A 15217-nucleotide genomic window follows, 5' to 3' on the forward strand; every position below is an offset into this window, starting at 1 on the left:
TTTATTATACATAGAGTTCAAATTAAGGTGCATTTAATATTTCTTTAAAAGACCTCTTCATTCTTTTTTTAAAAATAAAGTATAATTAAATAAAAATATTAAGAAACATTTGAAATACACCATACAATCACCTTGAACTTGAGCATTCAAGCTAATGTATTATAAATATTGTTTAAAACACTAATATTACTATTTTCGTGTATGTTTAATAAGTATTACGGTTCACTAAAAAAAAAAGCTAATAAATTATTGATAAATGTCTTTTTAATAACATAGATTACAGCTTATAATTGCATACTAAAAAAAGTTTGATTTCCCCTTTTCCTTCTTATGCTCTTTGGTGTCCCATCAAATGTAGTGAGTTTATTAAAATTGAATTTTATTATATTTTAATTTAAAAAAAATGCCACATCAATTAAAAATATATTAAGTTACTATTCCGTTAGCCACATCAATAATAACATTAGCGACAATTAACAAAAAGACTATTAATACTCATTATTGAAACTTGAGGGACTAACAACATTTACTTAGAATTTAGGAGACCAATTGTGCTCACATGATAAACTTCAAGGATTAATAGTATAATTTTGCCTAAATATTTATGTCGTTTCTAATTTATAGGTTAAGGCATTTCATCCGCTGTTTAAGTTGAGGCATTTCATCCATTGTTTTAAGATAAGTTTTAAGTTAATATGTTGGTTTTTTTTTTTCTTTTTCTTTTTTCATATATGTTCCACTGATAGCAAGTGCAGAAGATGAACTTGAATCTCTTTAATTTATAAAAAAAAAAAAATCTAGATAATACAAATGTACCACAAGAGTAAACTCTTGGCAATATACGGGCATTTGAATCCTTTCACTTTTGATTATAATCTTGTCTCACCAACCTTACCCCTTGTCCTGAAGCTAGACCACAAATTATCTTCCTTCCAAACTCATCCAAGTCAAGGCATGCCCCACACACAGAAGTAGATAATAAAAATCATGATTGTTATCTTGCAATCAAAACACAAAGATAATATAATCATGATTAGTAGTCTAATCTTCTAATAAAATAAAATTTAACTGCTTCAAACAAAGTTGGGGGGGTGGGGACTAGAGAAAGAGAGAGATGGGATTGTCTAGGCTGGCAGAGATCAATTGTGGGGCATAAAGTCGGTATAGAAAAAATGTTGCCACTTTTTCTTACAAGTTCTATCTTCCTAACCTAGGAAATGAGGAAAAAGATCCAAGGCTTTTCAGTTACAGTAGTGTGTTTTAGACTTGTTAAGTATCAACCAAATTACAATTACGTATATATGTGAGTCACATTCACGTATATATGATAAAGAAAATATATGGCTACAAGTAAAGCCCAAAGATATGGTGCAAATCCACTGGGGTCCAAAAATGTCCGGATTGAAGGAGACATTTGAACATATATAACATAAAGCTACCTTACCCTATAAACCTGTCATACAAGAAAAATAGAAAAAATGTGGGGCTGCTTATTACTACCAGATACATTTTCTTTTCTCTCTCTCTTGTGATTTAGGTTCATTTCATGTCTTTTTACCTCTTATTATATGTCTTTCTCTATTAGAAAGTCCATGAAAGTGACGCAATTGCAGACTGTGATGACTTGAAAATTTATATGAAAAGATGAGGCATTGTACATGTAATTCCCACCCACAAAAGTCCCTTTCTTTTCTTGTAAGGTAGAAACGTAGAAACTTTGAAAGATAATATTAGATGAAAATTGAAATCTGTCGGCTCCTTTTCATTATGGGGTTGATCAAATTTCTAATCTTGATTAAAATTTACATGTGATGTGGAAGACTGATAATCCAGGATCTATTACCTTTTGGTATCCAATGCTACAAAATAAAAATAAAAATATATATATAAAGAACACAAAATAAAAAGAGATTCTTTGGTCTTCGAAGAAGTAGTTAATGAGGTTTGAAGTTTTGTCTGCTTTTGATCATTGGTTTCCAGTTTTGGCCTAAATGGATCAAAATAATATATTATATGATTATATCATACCAAGATATTATATAATTATTTAATATATCTCATTGCTTATGTTTGTTTTAGATCTGAGCTAAGGAGGGCCTATTGTTGTCTCTGACAATCTGACACAAGGCCTCCTTAATAAAAACAAGCTTTGTAGCTCATAACAGATTCCTGACACTCCCTCCAGAAACTCAGGGGTGTTAGAATCTAGTTAGGAGAATCAAACTAGGTACCAGAAAAGATATTTAACCCATTTTTTTTTCTTCGATGAATACTAGAATGTAACTGAATCATTGGGAATTCCTTATTTTTCTCAAAAAAGAATCAAAGTGATCAAAAGGGTGTGGTCTAGACTAGTGCCAGTGCTAGTAATATGGATGACTTTCCAAAGGTTTTGTGTGGGTGGAGCTGGGAGGAGAACAAGTTGTTTGAACTGGCTTTAGCAGTGGTAGATGAAGAGGACCCAGATCGGTGGGAAATGGTTGCAGCCATGGTTGGTGGCAAGAAGAGTGCAGAGGATGTGCAGAAACATTATGTGATCCTTTTGGAGGATTTGCAGGTTATAGAATCTGGAAAGCTGGATCATAAACTAGGTGAAGCTCAGCCTTGTGGTCAAGTTGATTGCACACAACCCAGATGCTGGACTGATGAAGATAACAGGTATGCAGTTCTCTCCTATTGCATCGCAAAAGCTTTAATCTTTCTCCCTTTGTTGGTTTATTTTAGATTTGTTTTTGCATGTTCAAGTTTTCTGTGTGTTTTTCATACATTCCTGAATCATTTTGTCTTTATCACTGTTCCAATCTCATCTATATTCAACAGAAAAGAGATACCGGGTTTATTTTGGTTTCGAAGGGATTCATTCCCTTCTTGTTCTTTTCTTTGGTCAGTGATCTCCCGCCATATCAGCATATGCACAATGGAGTCAAATTGCAGTTTTAAATATGCATTCTTCTCAAAGAAGGGGAAGATAATCCTTAATAAAACCTACATACGGAATTATATACTATATACTAAAGATCATTGATTTTAAAAGCTGTGTGCTCAGAATCTCTTAATTTATTAAGCTCTTTTAGGGTCTTAACATTCCCAGTTCGAGGAAACGAAGGCAAAGTAAAATTAGTTGTGTTCATTTCTGTAGGTCCTGCTTGATCCGGTGCCAAAAATTAGATGAAATTGTAGCCTCGTACTCCTTTGGGTCTTTTAAGTTTTCTGAATGCCTCTACTTTCATGCCATTTGGTCCTCGTCTCATCCTCATGGCTTTCCACTCAGCAGTAAATACTAAATGGAAACAAACTCTTGCATTAGAATAAACCGCACATTTGCATCACAGATTAATTTTGTTTCGTGTTTATATGATTATCTCATCATATAATGCATTACATTAAGGAAAGTAAAATGCTATAAAGGGATCATTTTACACACAAAACAGATAAGAGGGCATAGCTATGTTCACTAAACATGGAACATCGTAATGCCTCGTAATAAATATCCATGAATAACATAGTTTTTAAAAATAATTCTCCATATCAAGACCTGAACAACTCTGCTATATTTCAATGTTTTGTGTGATTTTACTCAATTTCAGGTTGGCTATTTTGGAATTTTATGATTGCAAAAATGAAGCTCAATTCAAAAGCTCAATGAGTCCTCTGGCTGAACTGTTGAAATTCTGACGAGATGTAAACGATGCCTTTATTAAACCATTCATTTTAAATTAGGGTTACAGTAATTTGTTTGTTACACATCATATTCTCAATGAGATGAAGTTTTGTATCCATTATGTGTAAATCTTGTTGACAAAGTGAAGAGAAAACAAAGGAAGTTCATGTCTTCAGCTTGACTCCTTAATTATTTCTGCAATCAGTGGTTGCAGAGTAGTTTGCCATGAAAATGTGATGTGTGTGTAATACATAGCTCCAATGAGCATGTGAAAGCAGTCGGATGAAAAATCTGGCATCTTAGTTGTCATGTGGGTGTTAAGCAGCACTGAAAATTTTGTTTGGAGTAAATTGAGGCATGCATACCCAGCCTAGTTCCCAAAATTGTTACATATTAGATAAAAATGAATTGAATTTCTTTCATTTGATTTGATTGCTTCAATGATTAATGCTGAATTGTAGTTTGTCTGAACAATATTAAATTAAAATCATAAATGTGAACAAAATCCTCTTCCTTCCTCCACTCCTCCCCAGTTTGTGATATTTGCAGCTAGTTTCTGATTTTGTAAATTATTTTTATTGCAGCTTGCTTGTTCAGTGGAACATTAACTGATCTCTGGAACCTTTGGCTATCCATAGAAGCAGATTGATATCTTTACAAGAACATGCCCAGTTAGAACTCAGCCTAAACAATGTTGATGCTTATGGTTAGTGCATCAATCTGAATTTTATTTTATAGTTTGTAGACGCTTTCAATCTCTTCTTTGTAACATGGGAATGATCAGTAAAACGCAAGCAGAAAGACTATGATTCCAGACTGTAAATAGCAGATAGCGAGATATTGGTAGAGCCTCCGCTATTAACTTGGACTCAAAAACACATAACAGCCTCTTTCCTGTGCTGGCTGCTTCATCCACAAACCATAATGTGGCCCAGATATATGGTTATAAATGTGAAGGACCCTGAGCATTTGATTCACATTTTCATTTTGTTGTGAGGTGTACTATAAATGTTTTGAGACCTGATCTATTTCTTTAAAATTATTCTGTGACCATTGAAATCTTTTTAACATATTTAATTGGGTGTCTAACTGTTAATGCTGGCATGTGATCCTAACATTCCAAAAATTCCTCATTATTCCTCACATGGCTATGCTAACTTTGGAGCATCACTATAAGTATAGATTAGAATTACCTGTTCAACAAATATGTGAGTGACAGGCCTACAATGAGTTGAGGCCTCTTGTGTTATAATATCTCTAATAGCTCGACCCTAAAATTACTTATTTTTAAAACTTTTTCCAATTATTTACGTAGTTTACTTTGCAACTATGTCTCTTCCTCTCTATGGCTCTTCATCTCCTATTCAATATTATGTTTCAGAAATAAATAAATAAAATCTTTCTACTTGATGCTGAAACTGAAAGGTTGAGGAGTAGTAATGGTGAAATGATTGAATTTCCAAGTGGGTCCTCCACCTCTAATCAGAGGCTTTGTCGTTGCCATCAAGCTACATTTCCCATCTACAAAGTTTACATTATAATAATTCTATGACAGAATTAGAAAGCATGAAAGAAACAGTTTAGGTTAGTCGTGTGATAGTTGCTGGACCTGGATGTGATGCTTTGCCAAATTTTGTGACAAGGTAACTGACACCTTTCCAATTTAGTACCTCCTTTGTAGAGTAACTTTCAAGTGTCCTCCCTTTTCCCTTTTCTTTTCATCTTTTGTCATTGTCAATCCTAATATTATACAGTACATCCCTTCTCCTTTCCCTAGCCCCTCTAAATTCTAATTACCTCACCTTCTTATTATCAGTTTCCATTTTAATTATATACAAAGCATTTTTAAGTTTTTTTTTTTTTTTGAGAAACAAAATAGGATGAGATGCTTGGAAAAAAAATAAGGAGCATCCATTCAAGTTTTTGTTAGTTTCCTTTTTTGATTTTTACAACATAACTGAAGTAACATCCGTTTATGATTTTTCATTTGGTGTTTCCTTATCCTTATTTATTTAATTTTTTTGAAGAAAAAAGTTGGTTTGAGACTTTGAGTAGACCTTTGAGGGCTCTTAAATCATTTTCAAAGTTTTTTTTTAGGCTATTTTGTTTAGTTAATTGTAAATGTTTCTTGATTTGTTAGATCATTAATTCTGAATTTAAAATGACTTCTAGAATGTTATTTTACAAAATTTCAAGACCTAACATTTGTCTTCTTAAGGGTTGTTTTGTTTGTTCTTTGTGCATGGTTGATGGTCCAAATATTAGCTTCAATTATTGTACAAACACACATGATGCTACGATTGTTTGTGGTGAGAATAAATCAATGGCAATTCAGCTAACATAGGTTCAAAATGTGAGCTTGACATATATCAACCATTTTTTAAAGTTTTGTTGAAATAATAAATTAAAGACTCAAGATGAACGTATCAAATACTTACCGCATTCAAGTAGAATTCACAAAAGAGTAATAAAAAAAGTTTTTATCAATACTTATAACATTACACTCACACCACTCTTAACTATTTCTCTTTGCTTTCTTATTTTCTTACACTTATTCTTACTAGCTTGCTATGTCACGTATATTGCTACACTTGTGGATGCATTGATACAACCCGTAGGAAGCCTTGTATAAAAAAACAACCCATACACTAAAGAGAAAGTATTAAAAACCTATCACTTATTATAAGTTAAAATGGTTAAATGCATATAATAAAAAAAGTCAATTCTCTACTTATAAAAAAAAGTCATTTCTTTACTCACTAGCCAATGTGGTGATGACCCTTACATTTGCAATATGATATTTACTCTCCATCTATATTGGTGTTAACATGAGATATTCAGTGTTCAAATCTCCACTCTAAAATATATATATTAATTAAATCACAGATCATATTGAAAACTTCGTACCCTACAAATTGATCTGAATGAAACTATAGCGTGTGCGCGTTAGCTAGTTTGAAATGGTTTTACTATTTATATTATATCCTAGTCAATCAGCTGAGCTTGTTACTCAAGCGGGGACCAGAAAATGATCCGCTCTCCCTGAAATTATTAAGTAGGAAAAAATCCCGATTCATTGGACCTTTCCATAGAATCAAATAGAAATGCCAGAAAGACAGTTTTCTAAGAGCCCAAATTATATAATCGAATAAATCTTTCGCTATCTGTTACTTGTTGGGACTCCTCATTCCCCTTCAATTCACATTGTTCATACAAAAATCCCTGATAAATTATAAAACAAGATCATTTTGCACCATATCTAATGGATTCCTTGGTTGAAGATAGAACTTTGGCACAGCACAACATGATTTAGTATTTACAAAATAACATGATACAAGAATGGAACCCTGCTTAGCCTGTGCAGAAGAAATTCAAAACCCACGATTGTCATTTCATAATGGTTGCTAGCTGCGGTTCGTCCTCGACAGTATTGGTACAGTGTCCACAGTAATACATTACAGGCTGTAACGTTTACAGGGATATTTCAAGGAACGAAGCTCAAATAATGTGTGCAGTTTCTTGGTGCTGCTAATTTCTGATCTCTTTGAGGAGCTAACAATGCCAAAAAAATCCATCCCTGGACAAATTCTAATATTTTTGAAGCCCAAACCTGAGGAACTTTTCAATAGACAATATCAACATAAAGAATTATTATTGTTATTCTTATTTTTTTTGGTGGGTATTTATGTCAAGTCTAATACCCCGACTAGCTATAAAATCAAGCAATCATTCGTCGATCCCTTAATTAATTAATAATAGGCAAAATGCCACTTTTAGTTAACAATTTCCATCAATTTCAAAATTTAATGGAAAATTCATGTATTCCAAAGGGGAGAAATTCACTTTGTGAACATTGCTCAATTTCAAAATTACCCTTTTAAAATTTTGAAATTGATATAATTGTTAATATTAATGGGCATTTTGCACATTACAAATCAATCCCATAAGTAGTATTGCTGGGTCTCATGGTTTAGTGGAGGGATTGAATTTGACTTACAGTTTAAAAGATAAATTACAATCAAACCTAACATTTTACTCATTTTTCAAAATAAGAAAGTAGATATAATTAGTGACACGTGTCACCATCTTAACCGTCCAGTGCACTGGAGTAGGAGACCCAAACTTTATCCACTACACTCAAACGAAGCACATTTGAGGAGATGTAGTCCTGACAATTGCAGAAAATAATGATCTGCATCAAGCAATATGACAAAATCACATAGCTAGTTGTATAGTAACATCTCCAAGACTAGAAATGAATTACTCAAAAACACATTTTTTACTACAAAAAAAACAATATATATGCAAGCGTGTGTGTGTGAGACATACTAAAATAAATGAACGAGGAGAGGAGAAGATAAGAAAGAGAGAGGCACAGCCAGGGAAGAGGCAGTGCATGAGTAGAGCCACAACAGGTTGCTCTTCTCAATCTCAAATCTATGCTGTTGATAGTTCCATCCATGCTCTGCCTGTTCCCCGTCTATGTTTGTCTTTTGCTGCTCCTTCTCTCTCTTATTCTAACCCCCATTTTACCTTACCGCATACTTGTCACCATCTCAGCTTCTCAAAAATAAGATTGCCTCACACTTTGATTGATTACTTCGTGGGGTTTCTGTTTGATCTATGCTGTAATTTTGTTCAAATATATAATGAAACAAAGGCAAACCATTGTCGTACATGTTAAAGTACTACCAAATTTTGGTTGAATAAGCTGACCATGTACTACCTCTTTTGTGTACTAGAAAGAAAAGGTACTAAGGAGAATGAAATGTACTACCCTCTTGCATCTATTCAAATTATGGTACTGCACCAAATAATGAGAAATACACAATTTTGGAACCCAATTAATTATAATATTAGCGGTTCTTTCAAATCTTATTGAGTTGAAACTTGAAATTGTTCATGACTTTTGTTCGGTATCTTTTCATAATTAAAGTATCTTTCCTAGTTCAAATGAAATACCTATGATTCCTTTCTAAGACTAAAAGTCGAAGAAATAGGTATTAGATACATAGGTTTATACTTTATACGTGTAAAAAATAGATGATGGTGGAAAAGGAAAAAGTCAAGGTTAAAGGACAATAACAACTTTGTTTGAAGCTAGCATATGAGGCTAGCTGACCATGACCACCAAACATTATCGTTCAGAACCACCACAGCCACCCCACAAATGGAAGAAAAGTAGAGAAACATCTCCCTTTGACACACATGGTCCATGTATACAAACATGTCGTATTCAAGGGAATGAAGTAAAAATCAAAACATTCTCAAAAAAAAATCAAAAGAAGTAACATATATAAGATGAATTCGAGAAAGATTATGGCCAATTAAAGAATTCCAAAAATAATTTACCAAATCAACATTTTCTTTTAAAGATATGATAAGATTTGACCTTATGTATAATGTTCGCTTAATTTTAATAAATAATAATTACGTTAGATATGGCTTCAAAAAAAAAAAAAATTACATTAGATATCAAAGAGTCTCTTTATTTGATGATGATAAAATATTTTATCAATTTAACTAACTTAAGCCACAAATCAACTTACGTAAGGTTGCCCTCTCCCTTGTGTGTATTTGTTTCTAAAATCCAAAAAAAAAAAAAGACTAATGGATACGCAGACAATTAGGAATGGAGCCACACTAGGGTCCAAGGGGCCCTAGCCCCCTAAGTTGAATAATTTCAATTATTTTTTTTAAGGCCAAATTTGAATTGAGTCTAAAAGAAATACAACTTGGCCCCCTCTACATCTCAATCCAAAAAACCAAAGTTCACACATCATCATCCCAAAATTATTAATAAAAACTTATTACAAAAATAAAATAAAATAATTGACAACCAATCATGAACCTCTCTCTCTCTCTCTCTCTCTTTATATATATATATATATATATATATATATATATATATGTGTGTGTGTGTGTGTGTGTGTGTAAGTGCACAAATGTGGAAACGATTATGGGCGGGGCGATGAGCGCTTAAACAATATGAATTTGTAGAGTGTGGGGCAAGCAGGGTTAGAAGTGTGGGGGAGTAAATGACAAACCAAAGATTGCAAATACTTGTAAACAACAAGGAATATTGTAAAACGGCCTCCTCGGATATAAGCGAAGTACAGAGCTGTTCTTATATTATATCTTTCTCTTTGTCTGTTTCTTTCTTAGGTTACAAAAAGTCCGTCCTTCTTTCAGTCCCAGGTTCCTCCTTAAATACTCATCTTTTTAATACTTTGTACACGTGTTGCCCCAACTCCTCCCTTAGCCTAGATATTTCCCTTTTTTTTTAGTGCCTTTGAATAGTAATAATAAGTTTCCCTTCCACTGTTCAAGTGTCACTTCCCCATTAATGCGGCCAGGGTGGTAGGTGCAGGGTCTTTAATGTGGAGGTAGCAGCCTTTATCTTTGACATTCTTCCAACATCGGTGCTTCTAGGACATTCAAGGGTTCACCCCCTTTAACCATTGGTTTTGACCGTGTCCTTCCCTAACCTTTACCATGAAGTCCCGGGTCCTCCTGTGTCAGTCTGAGGGGAAAAACATCCTCGGCTGGATCTTCAGATCCTCGGCGTATGGGCCGACCCGTAGTACCAACAAACCCTAAACCCAAGAGCGGGTCGGCCCTCCTTAGCAAGACCCAACGGCCCATATTCTCATCAAGATCTTTTTACTCCCCACAATAGCCCCTCAAAACTCTAATTTTCGACATCCGAGGAGAAAAATAGGGTTTTGATTTGACGAGGATCCACTCCATACACTTTACAAGTGATGGCACATATGGAAATCGTTTCGCGTCCCAGAAGATGCCATTTGGCGGTTTTATTTTCAAAAACGCGCGCATTTATTACTGTAAGTTACTCTTTGTTTCCCATGTTCAACGGTGAGATGGGCATCCAACGATCCTCGTTACTCCACGAAATTTTAGGCGGGACAAATATAATTACGAGGCCGCCTTTTCGCACGTCGGGACGCTTCGGGAACCTGCGCCTTCATTTAATTCATCAGGGATCAATCCCATCAAAACACCAACAATCATTCTTTACCAGCAGAAAACCGTGGGAACCTGTACCTTCAACCTTGTAAGTTCTTGCTTTCTCTATTCTTAACCTTTTCTCCTCGGATACAGTCCTCGGCTGTCTTCATAAACCTTCTCCCTTTTAGAGTCTAACCTTTCGTTCTTTTCTAATGGGTAGGTTTAAGTGTCTAGTTGATACCGCTGGGATGGAAGGCTTTAGGGCCAAATACCATATTCCCGGCGATGTAGGGTTAAAATATTGCCGGCGAAGCCGTGGCCGGTTCTAGGAAAGAGGGGGAGGTTATCATCCCTATGATAGCCTTTATAGAGGGTGGGATGACCCTTCCAATGAAACCTGTAACTAGGGAATACCTTCGCAACCACCGGTTGTGTCCCGATCAATGCCTCCCAAACGTTTTTAGAGTTTTGGGTAGTGTAGATGCTCTAAACGAGCAGATGGGTTTAAACCTCACATGGCACGATGTCGTGTTCCTATATGAGTCCCATAAACTTTCTAAGGTAGGTTATTATATTAAGTTTCGGTCCAGCACCGTTAGGCTAATCTCCTGTCTGCCCAAATCCAACAAAGGCATGAAGGACGACTACTTGATCGTGTCTGGGAACTGGCACGACGGCCTCCACTGCCCAGTTGAGTGGGGGGATCCAGGTGCGATGTCGTAGGATTAATCTCCCCACAACACAACTTCTTCTAACACACACAGAAATGCGTATTCGTACTTACTTAAACTTGTTAAATATTTGTGTGAATCTGACCAGGTTTGTTTGTTTTGATGTCTTTTTTGCAGATAAGCAGCACGTGCGTCCTCGTCTGAGTCACTGTAACGTCGCAGATCTAAACCGAGTACTTCGCTCCGAGGTGTTCGTTAGCGAAGACTTACAACTCCGGGCTGCTCATCTCGTTCTAGGGTACACTCCCCTTTCCTTGGACTTCCAAGAGATAGAGAACGCCATAATTGCGGGCGACCAAAGACGAAGGAGGATAAACGTAGCTCGGCCCCACTTTCTGGACTACCGCAACCTCCCGGACGCTCCTAACACCTTTTTATACAACCAGCCTATAGCAGCAATTCCCCTTGCTGTGCATTCACAAGCAACTGTCGTTCCAGAAGAGCAGGTGTCTTCCTCGCACACACTTGACGACGAGATAGATCAATTCCATCTCGAAGACACCGAGAGACCTCGCGGGAACCAGTTTGTGGTACTTTCTGACGAGGAGGAAGAAGCCACCGAGGCCTCTGGAATTGCAGGGTTTGTGGTTGCCCTTCCCGAGGACGAATTTGAAGAAGACATGGGAAGAATGGAGGGTCTCCTCACCGATAGAGTACCTAAGGTTGTAGAGAAAAAGAGGGGGACGTCTCAAGTTCCCCGTCTTTACCACCACCTCCCCCTCCTCCGAGTGAGCCAAAACTTCCGGCCGAGGATCCCAAGAAGAAGAGGAAGGGGGATAACGAGGGGACGACTAATAAGGACCCCGAAACCACGACAACAACTCCCGGCCCGGCCCGAAGGCGGACAAAGGCAAGGGCGGGGCCCGCTCGGTTGAAATCGGGAATTCGGGGACGAGGCGAAGTGCGCCGAGCACCGACCACCTGGTCCCCCGATCTAAGGCGGACGGCGCACCCATCTCTGCCCGGTCCGGCATAAGGGCGGTTCAACGAGGCCATGCCCACCACCTGGCCGAGGTTTTAGAACGCCCTCTCCTGGCACTTGCCCAGGACATGGAGACCTTGGAAAAAATGGGCCGGCCACAATTATTTCTCTCACTAAAAAAAGAGACTTAGCGGCGGTAAGTTTTTCCCTTTTTTAGGAAGATTCCACTTTTAACAATACTTATAAGTAAGTTTGTTTTTTAATATTCTTAACTCCATCATCCTTTGTTACGGGGCTATTCGGGAGGTCTTCGTAGCCAGAGAAGTTTATAGAAGACACTCGGAAGGTAGCCGGGCGAGCTCGAAATCGAGGCTTGAGAAGTCCTTGGGCACGACCATGGCGAGAATGAGAAGTTGACCTCGAGAGGTGGCTGATGCGAGGAGAAGAGAAAAATGGGGTCGAGTCGAAACTTGAAGACTATGAAGACCCGGATAGAAGGACAGCGCAAGCTCCTTAGTGAAAGAGATGAAGAGCTCTCCCCGAAGCTCGGGAGTGCTCGGATGCGAAGAAGGAGCTGGCGTTGATGAAGAAAAAAGCCGGCTCCTTCCAACTCTCTTCAAGCCGCCAAGCGGGCGAGTTTCGAAGAAGGGTAGCAACCACGGAGAGCGGTGACGAGAGGAGTTCGCGGCTTTATGCCGCGAATACTGTCAAAAGTATGGGGGGAAGCTCTAAACGCAGCGGGAGTTCCTCTATCTTCGGATTTGAGGAAGTCAGAACGTTGGCTTCCCCTAGAAAGCTCTGAGGAGATTGAAGAGGCTCTGCTTGCCACTCCTACCCACGAGACAACTCTTCCCGCTCTACCTACGGTGGTCCCACATTTGATTCATGATCACACAGAAACTTCTGGTTCCAACAAAGAGAAGGAATGAAGAGGGGATGCGAGAGGAAGGGCCGAATCGAACGAGTGGAACCCAACGTCCTTCCACGACGACGAGATAAGGGAAAGCATGTTTTGACTCCCTTTGAAATTTGGAGTTGAGGGAGACCGAGGGCACTAGTACCTCTCAGCAAGACCCCCCTACCAAAGCTTAGGACCTATCTTTAGGACTTCTCTTTTTCTATGTTTGAATTATATGTATGTAATGTATATTTGGCTAATTAATGAAGAACAATCTCACTTTACTTTTTACTTGGGTTGTATCTGTTTTACTTTACTCCTTTTTTTTTTATTTGTTATAAAGATTGCCATTAGCACATAACAAAAATTTCTTAAAGTAAACAAATCTAACTCCAAGGATTACACGATCATAACTTCCACATAATCATATGCACATTATTAAGGGTTTAACAAAAGGTTGTATGGTTGAGATATTTAAACAGTGCCTTTGAAAAAAAGAAGAGAAGATCCTGTAAAACGATTAAACCCTTGTAATGTACAGCATCCTTTCTAGTAGGATGTAAGGTCCGAGGGCCATTCCTTACACAAATTTGCTTGACATTTAAGGATATAAGACTTAAGATCCAAGTTAATAAACAGCAACGCATTAACACCCAGGCATAATCAGAAGTTAACTTTAATCAAAGTCGTGGTCCGAAGATAAGTCTTAACCAATCTTTCGTTTAATTCTTAAAAATTGTAACTTCAAATGTTAAATTCCCCAAAGTAGGAGGTCCGAAGACCCGGCATAACTAAGGTTTTGTTTAACAAGTGACAAGACATCAATTTCCACAAGGTTGGTGGTTCGAGGACTGCACTTAACCAAGTTTCTGTTTGATTCTTAAAACTAGTAACTTCAAATGTTAATTTTCCCAAAGTAGGAGGTCCGAAAACCCGGCATAACTAAGATTCTGTTTAACAAGTGACAAGACATCAATTTCCACAAGGTTGGTGGTCCGAGGACTGCACTTAATCAAGTTTCTGTTGATTCTTAAAACTAGTAACTTCAAATGTTAATTTTCCCAAAGTAGGAGGTCCGAAAACCCGGCATAACTAAGGTTCTGTTTAACAAGTGACAAGGCATCAATTTCCACAAGGTTTGTGGTTCGGGGAGGCGCACTTAACAGCAAGTTTGTTTGATTCTTAAAACTAGTAACTTCAAATGTTAATTTTCCCAAAGTAGGAGGTCCGAAAACCCGGCATAACTAAGATTCTTTTTAACAAGTGACAAGACATCAATTTCCACAAGGTTGGTGGTCCGAGGTACCCAATCAAGTTTACGGTTGATTCTTAAAACTAGTAACTTCAAATGTTAATTTTCCCAAAGTAGGAGGTCCGAAAACCCGGCATAACTAAGGTTCTGTTTAACAAGTGACAAGGCATCAATTTCCACAAGGTTTGTGGTCCGAGGACTGCACTTAACCAAGTTTCTGTTTGATTCTTAAAACTTGTAACTTCAAATGTTAATTTTCCCAAAGTAGGAGGTCCGAAAACCCGGCATAACTAAGGTTCTGTTTAACAAGTGACAAGACATCAATTTCCACAAGGTTGGTGGTCCGAGGACTGCACTTAACCAAGTTTCTTTTTGATTCTTAAAACTAGTAACTTCAAATGTTAATTTTCCCAAAGTAGGAGGTCCGAAAACCCGGCATAACTAAGGTTCTGTTTAACAAGTGACAAGACATCAATTTCCACAAGGTTGGTGGTCCGAGGACTGCACTTAACCAAGTTTCTGTTTGATTCTTAAAACTAGTAACTTCAAATGTTAATTTTCCCAAAGTAGGAGGTCCGAAAACCCGGCATAACTAAGGTTCTGTTTAACAAGTGACAAGACATCAATTTCCACAAGGTTGGTGGTCCGAGGACTGCACTTAACCAAGTTTCTTTTTGATTCTTAAAACTAGTAACTTCAAATGTTAATTTTTCCAAAGTAGGAGGTCCGAAAACCCGGCATAACTAAGGTTCTGTTTAACAAGTGACAAGACATCAATTTTCAC

The 15217-nt window shown here is 37.2% G+C and overlaps 1 protein-coding gene and 1 long non-coding RNA gene across 3 annotated transcripts; one reads left to right on the forward strand and one right to left on the reverse strand.

Annotated features, from left to right (window-relative positions):
- The first annotated feature begins 1921 nt into the window (after positions 1 to 1921).
- Positions 1922 to 4757, forward strand: LOC142611800 (protein RADIALIS-like 3). Of its 2 annotated transcripts, XM_075783945.1 has the most exons (3): positions 2103 to 2658; positions 3588 to 3681; positions 4246 to 4757. In XM_075783945.1, exons 1-2 carry the CDS (start codon positions 2372 to 2374, stop codon positions 3673 to 3675), a joined length of 375 nt encoding a protein of 124 aa, XP_075640060.1. In that variant the 5' UTR covers positions 2103 to 2371; the 3' UTR covers positions 3676 to 3681; positions 4246 to 4757. The 2 variants fall into 2 exon arrangements, with proteins under 2 accessions (XP_075640061.1, XP_075640060.1); XM_075783946.1 differs by lacking the exon at positions 3588 to 3681 and having other exon boundaries at positions 1922 to 2658.
- A 2160-nt stretch (positions 4758 to 6917) lies between these two features.
- Positions 6918 to 8341, reverse strand: LOC142613651 (uncharacterized). The gene is made up of 2 exons (XR_012840300.1): positions 8195 to 8341; positions 6918 to 7853 (listed from the first exon to the last, which is right to left on the reverse strand). It is a non-coding gene; the product is annotated as an uncharacterized LOC142613651 (long non-coding RNA).
- Between the last annotated feature and the right edge of the window lie 6876 nt (positions 8342 to 15217).

The sequence above is a fragment of the Castanea sativa genome, chromosome 10 (assembly GCF_040712315.1).
Source record: "Castanea sativa cultivar Marrone di Chiusa Pesio chromosome 10, ASM4071231v1".
NCBI classification, from domain to species: domain Eukaryota; kingdom Viridiplantae; phylum Streptophyta; class Magnoliopsida; order Fagales; family Fagaceae; genus Castanea; species Castanea sativa.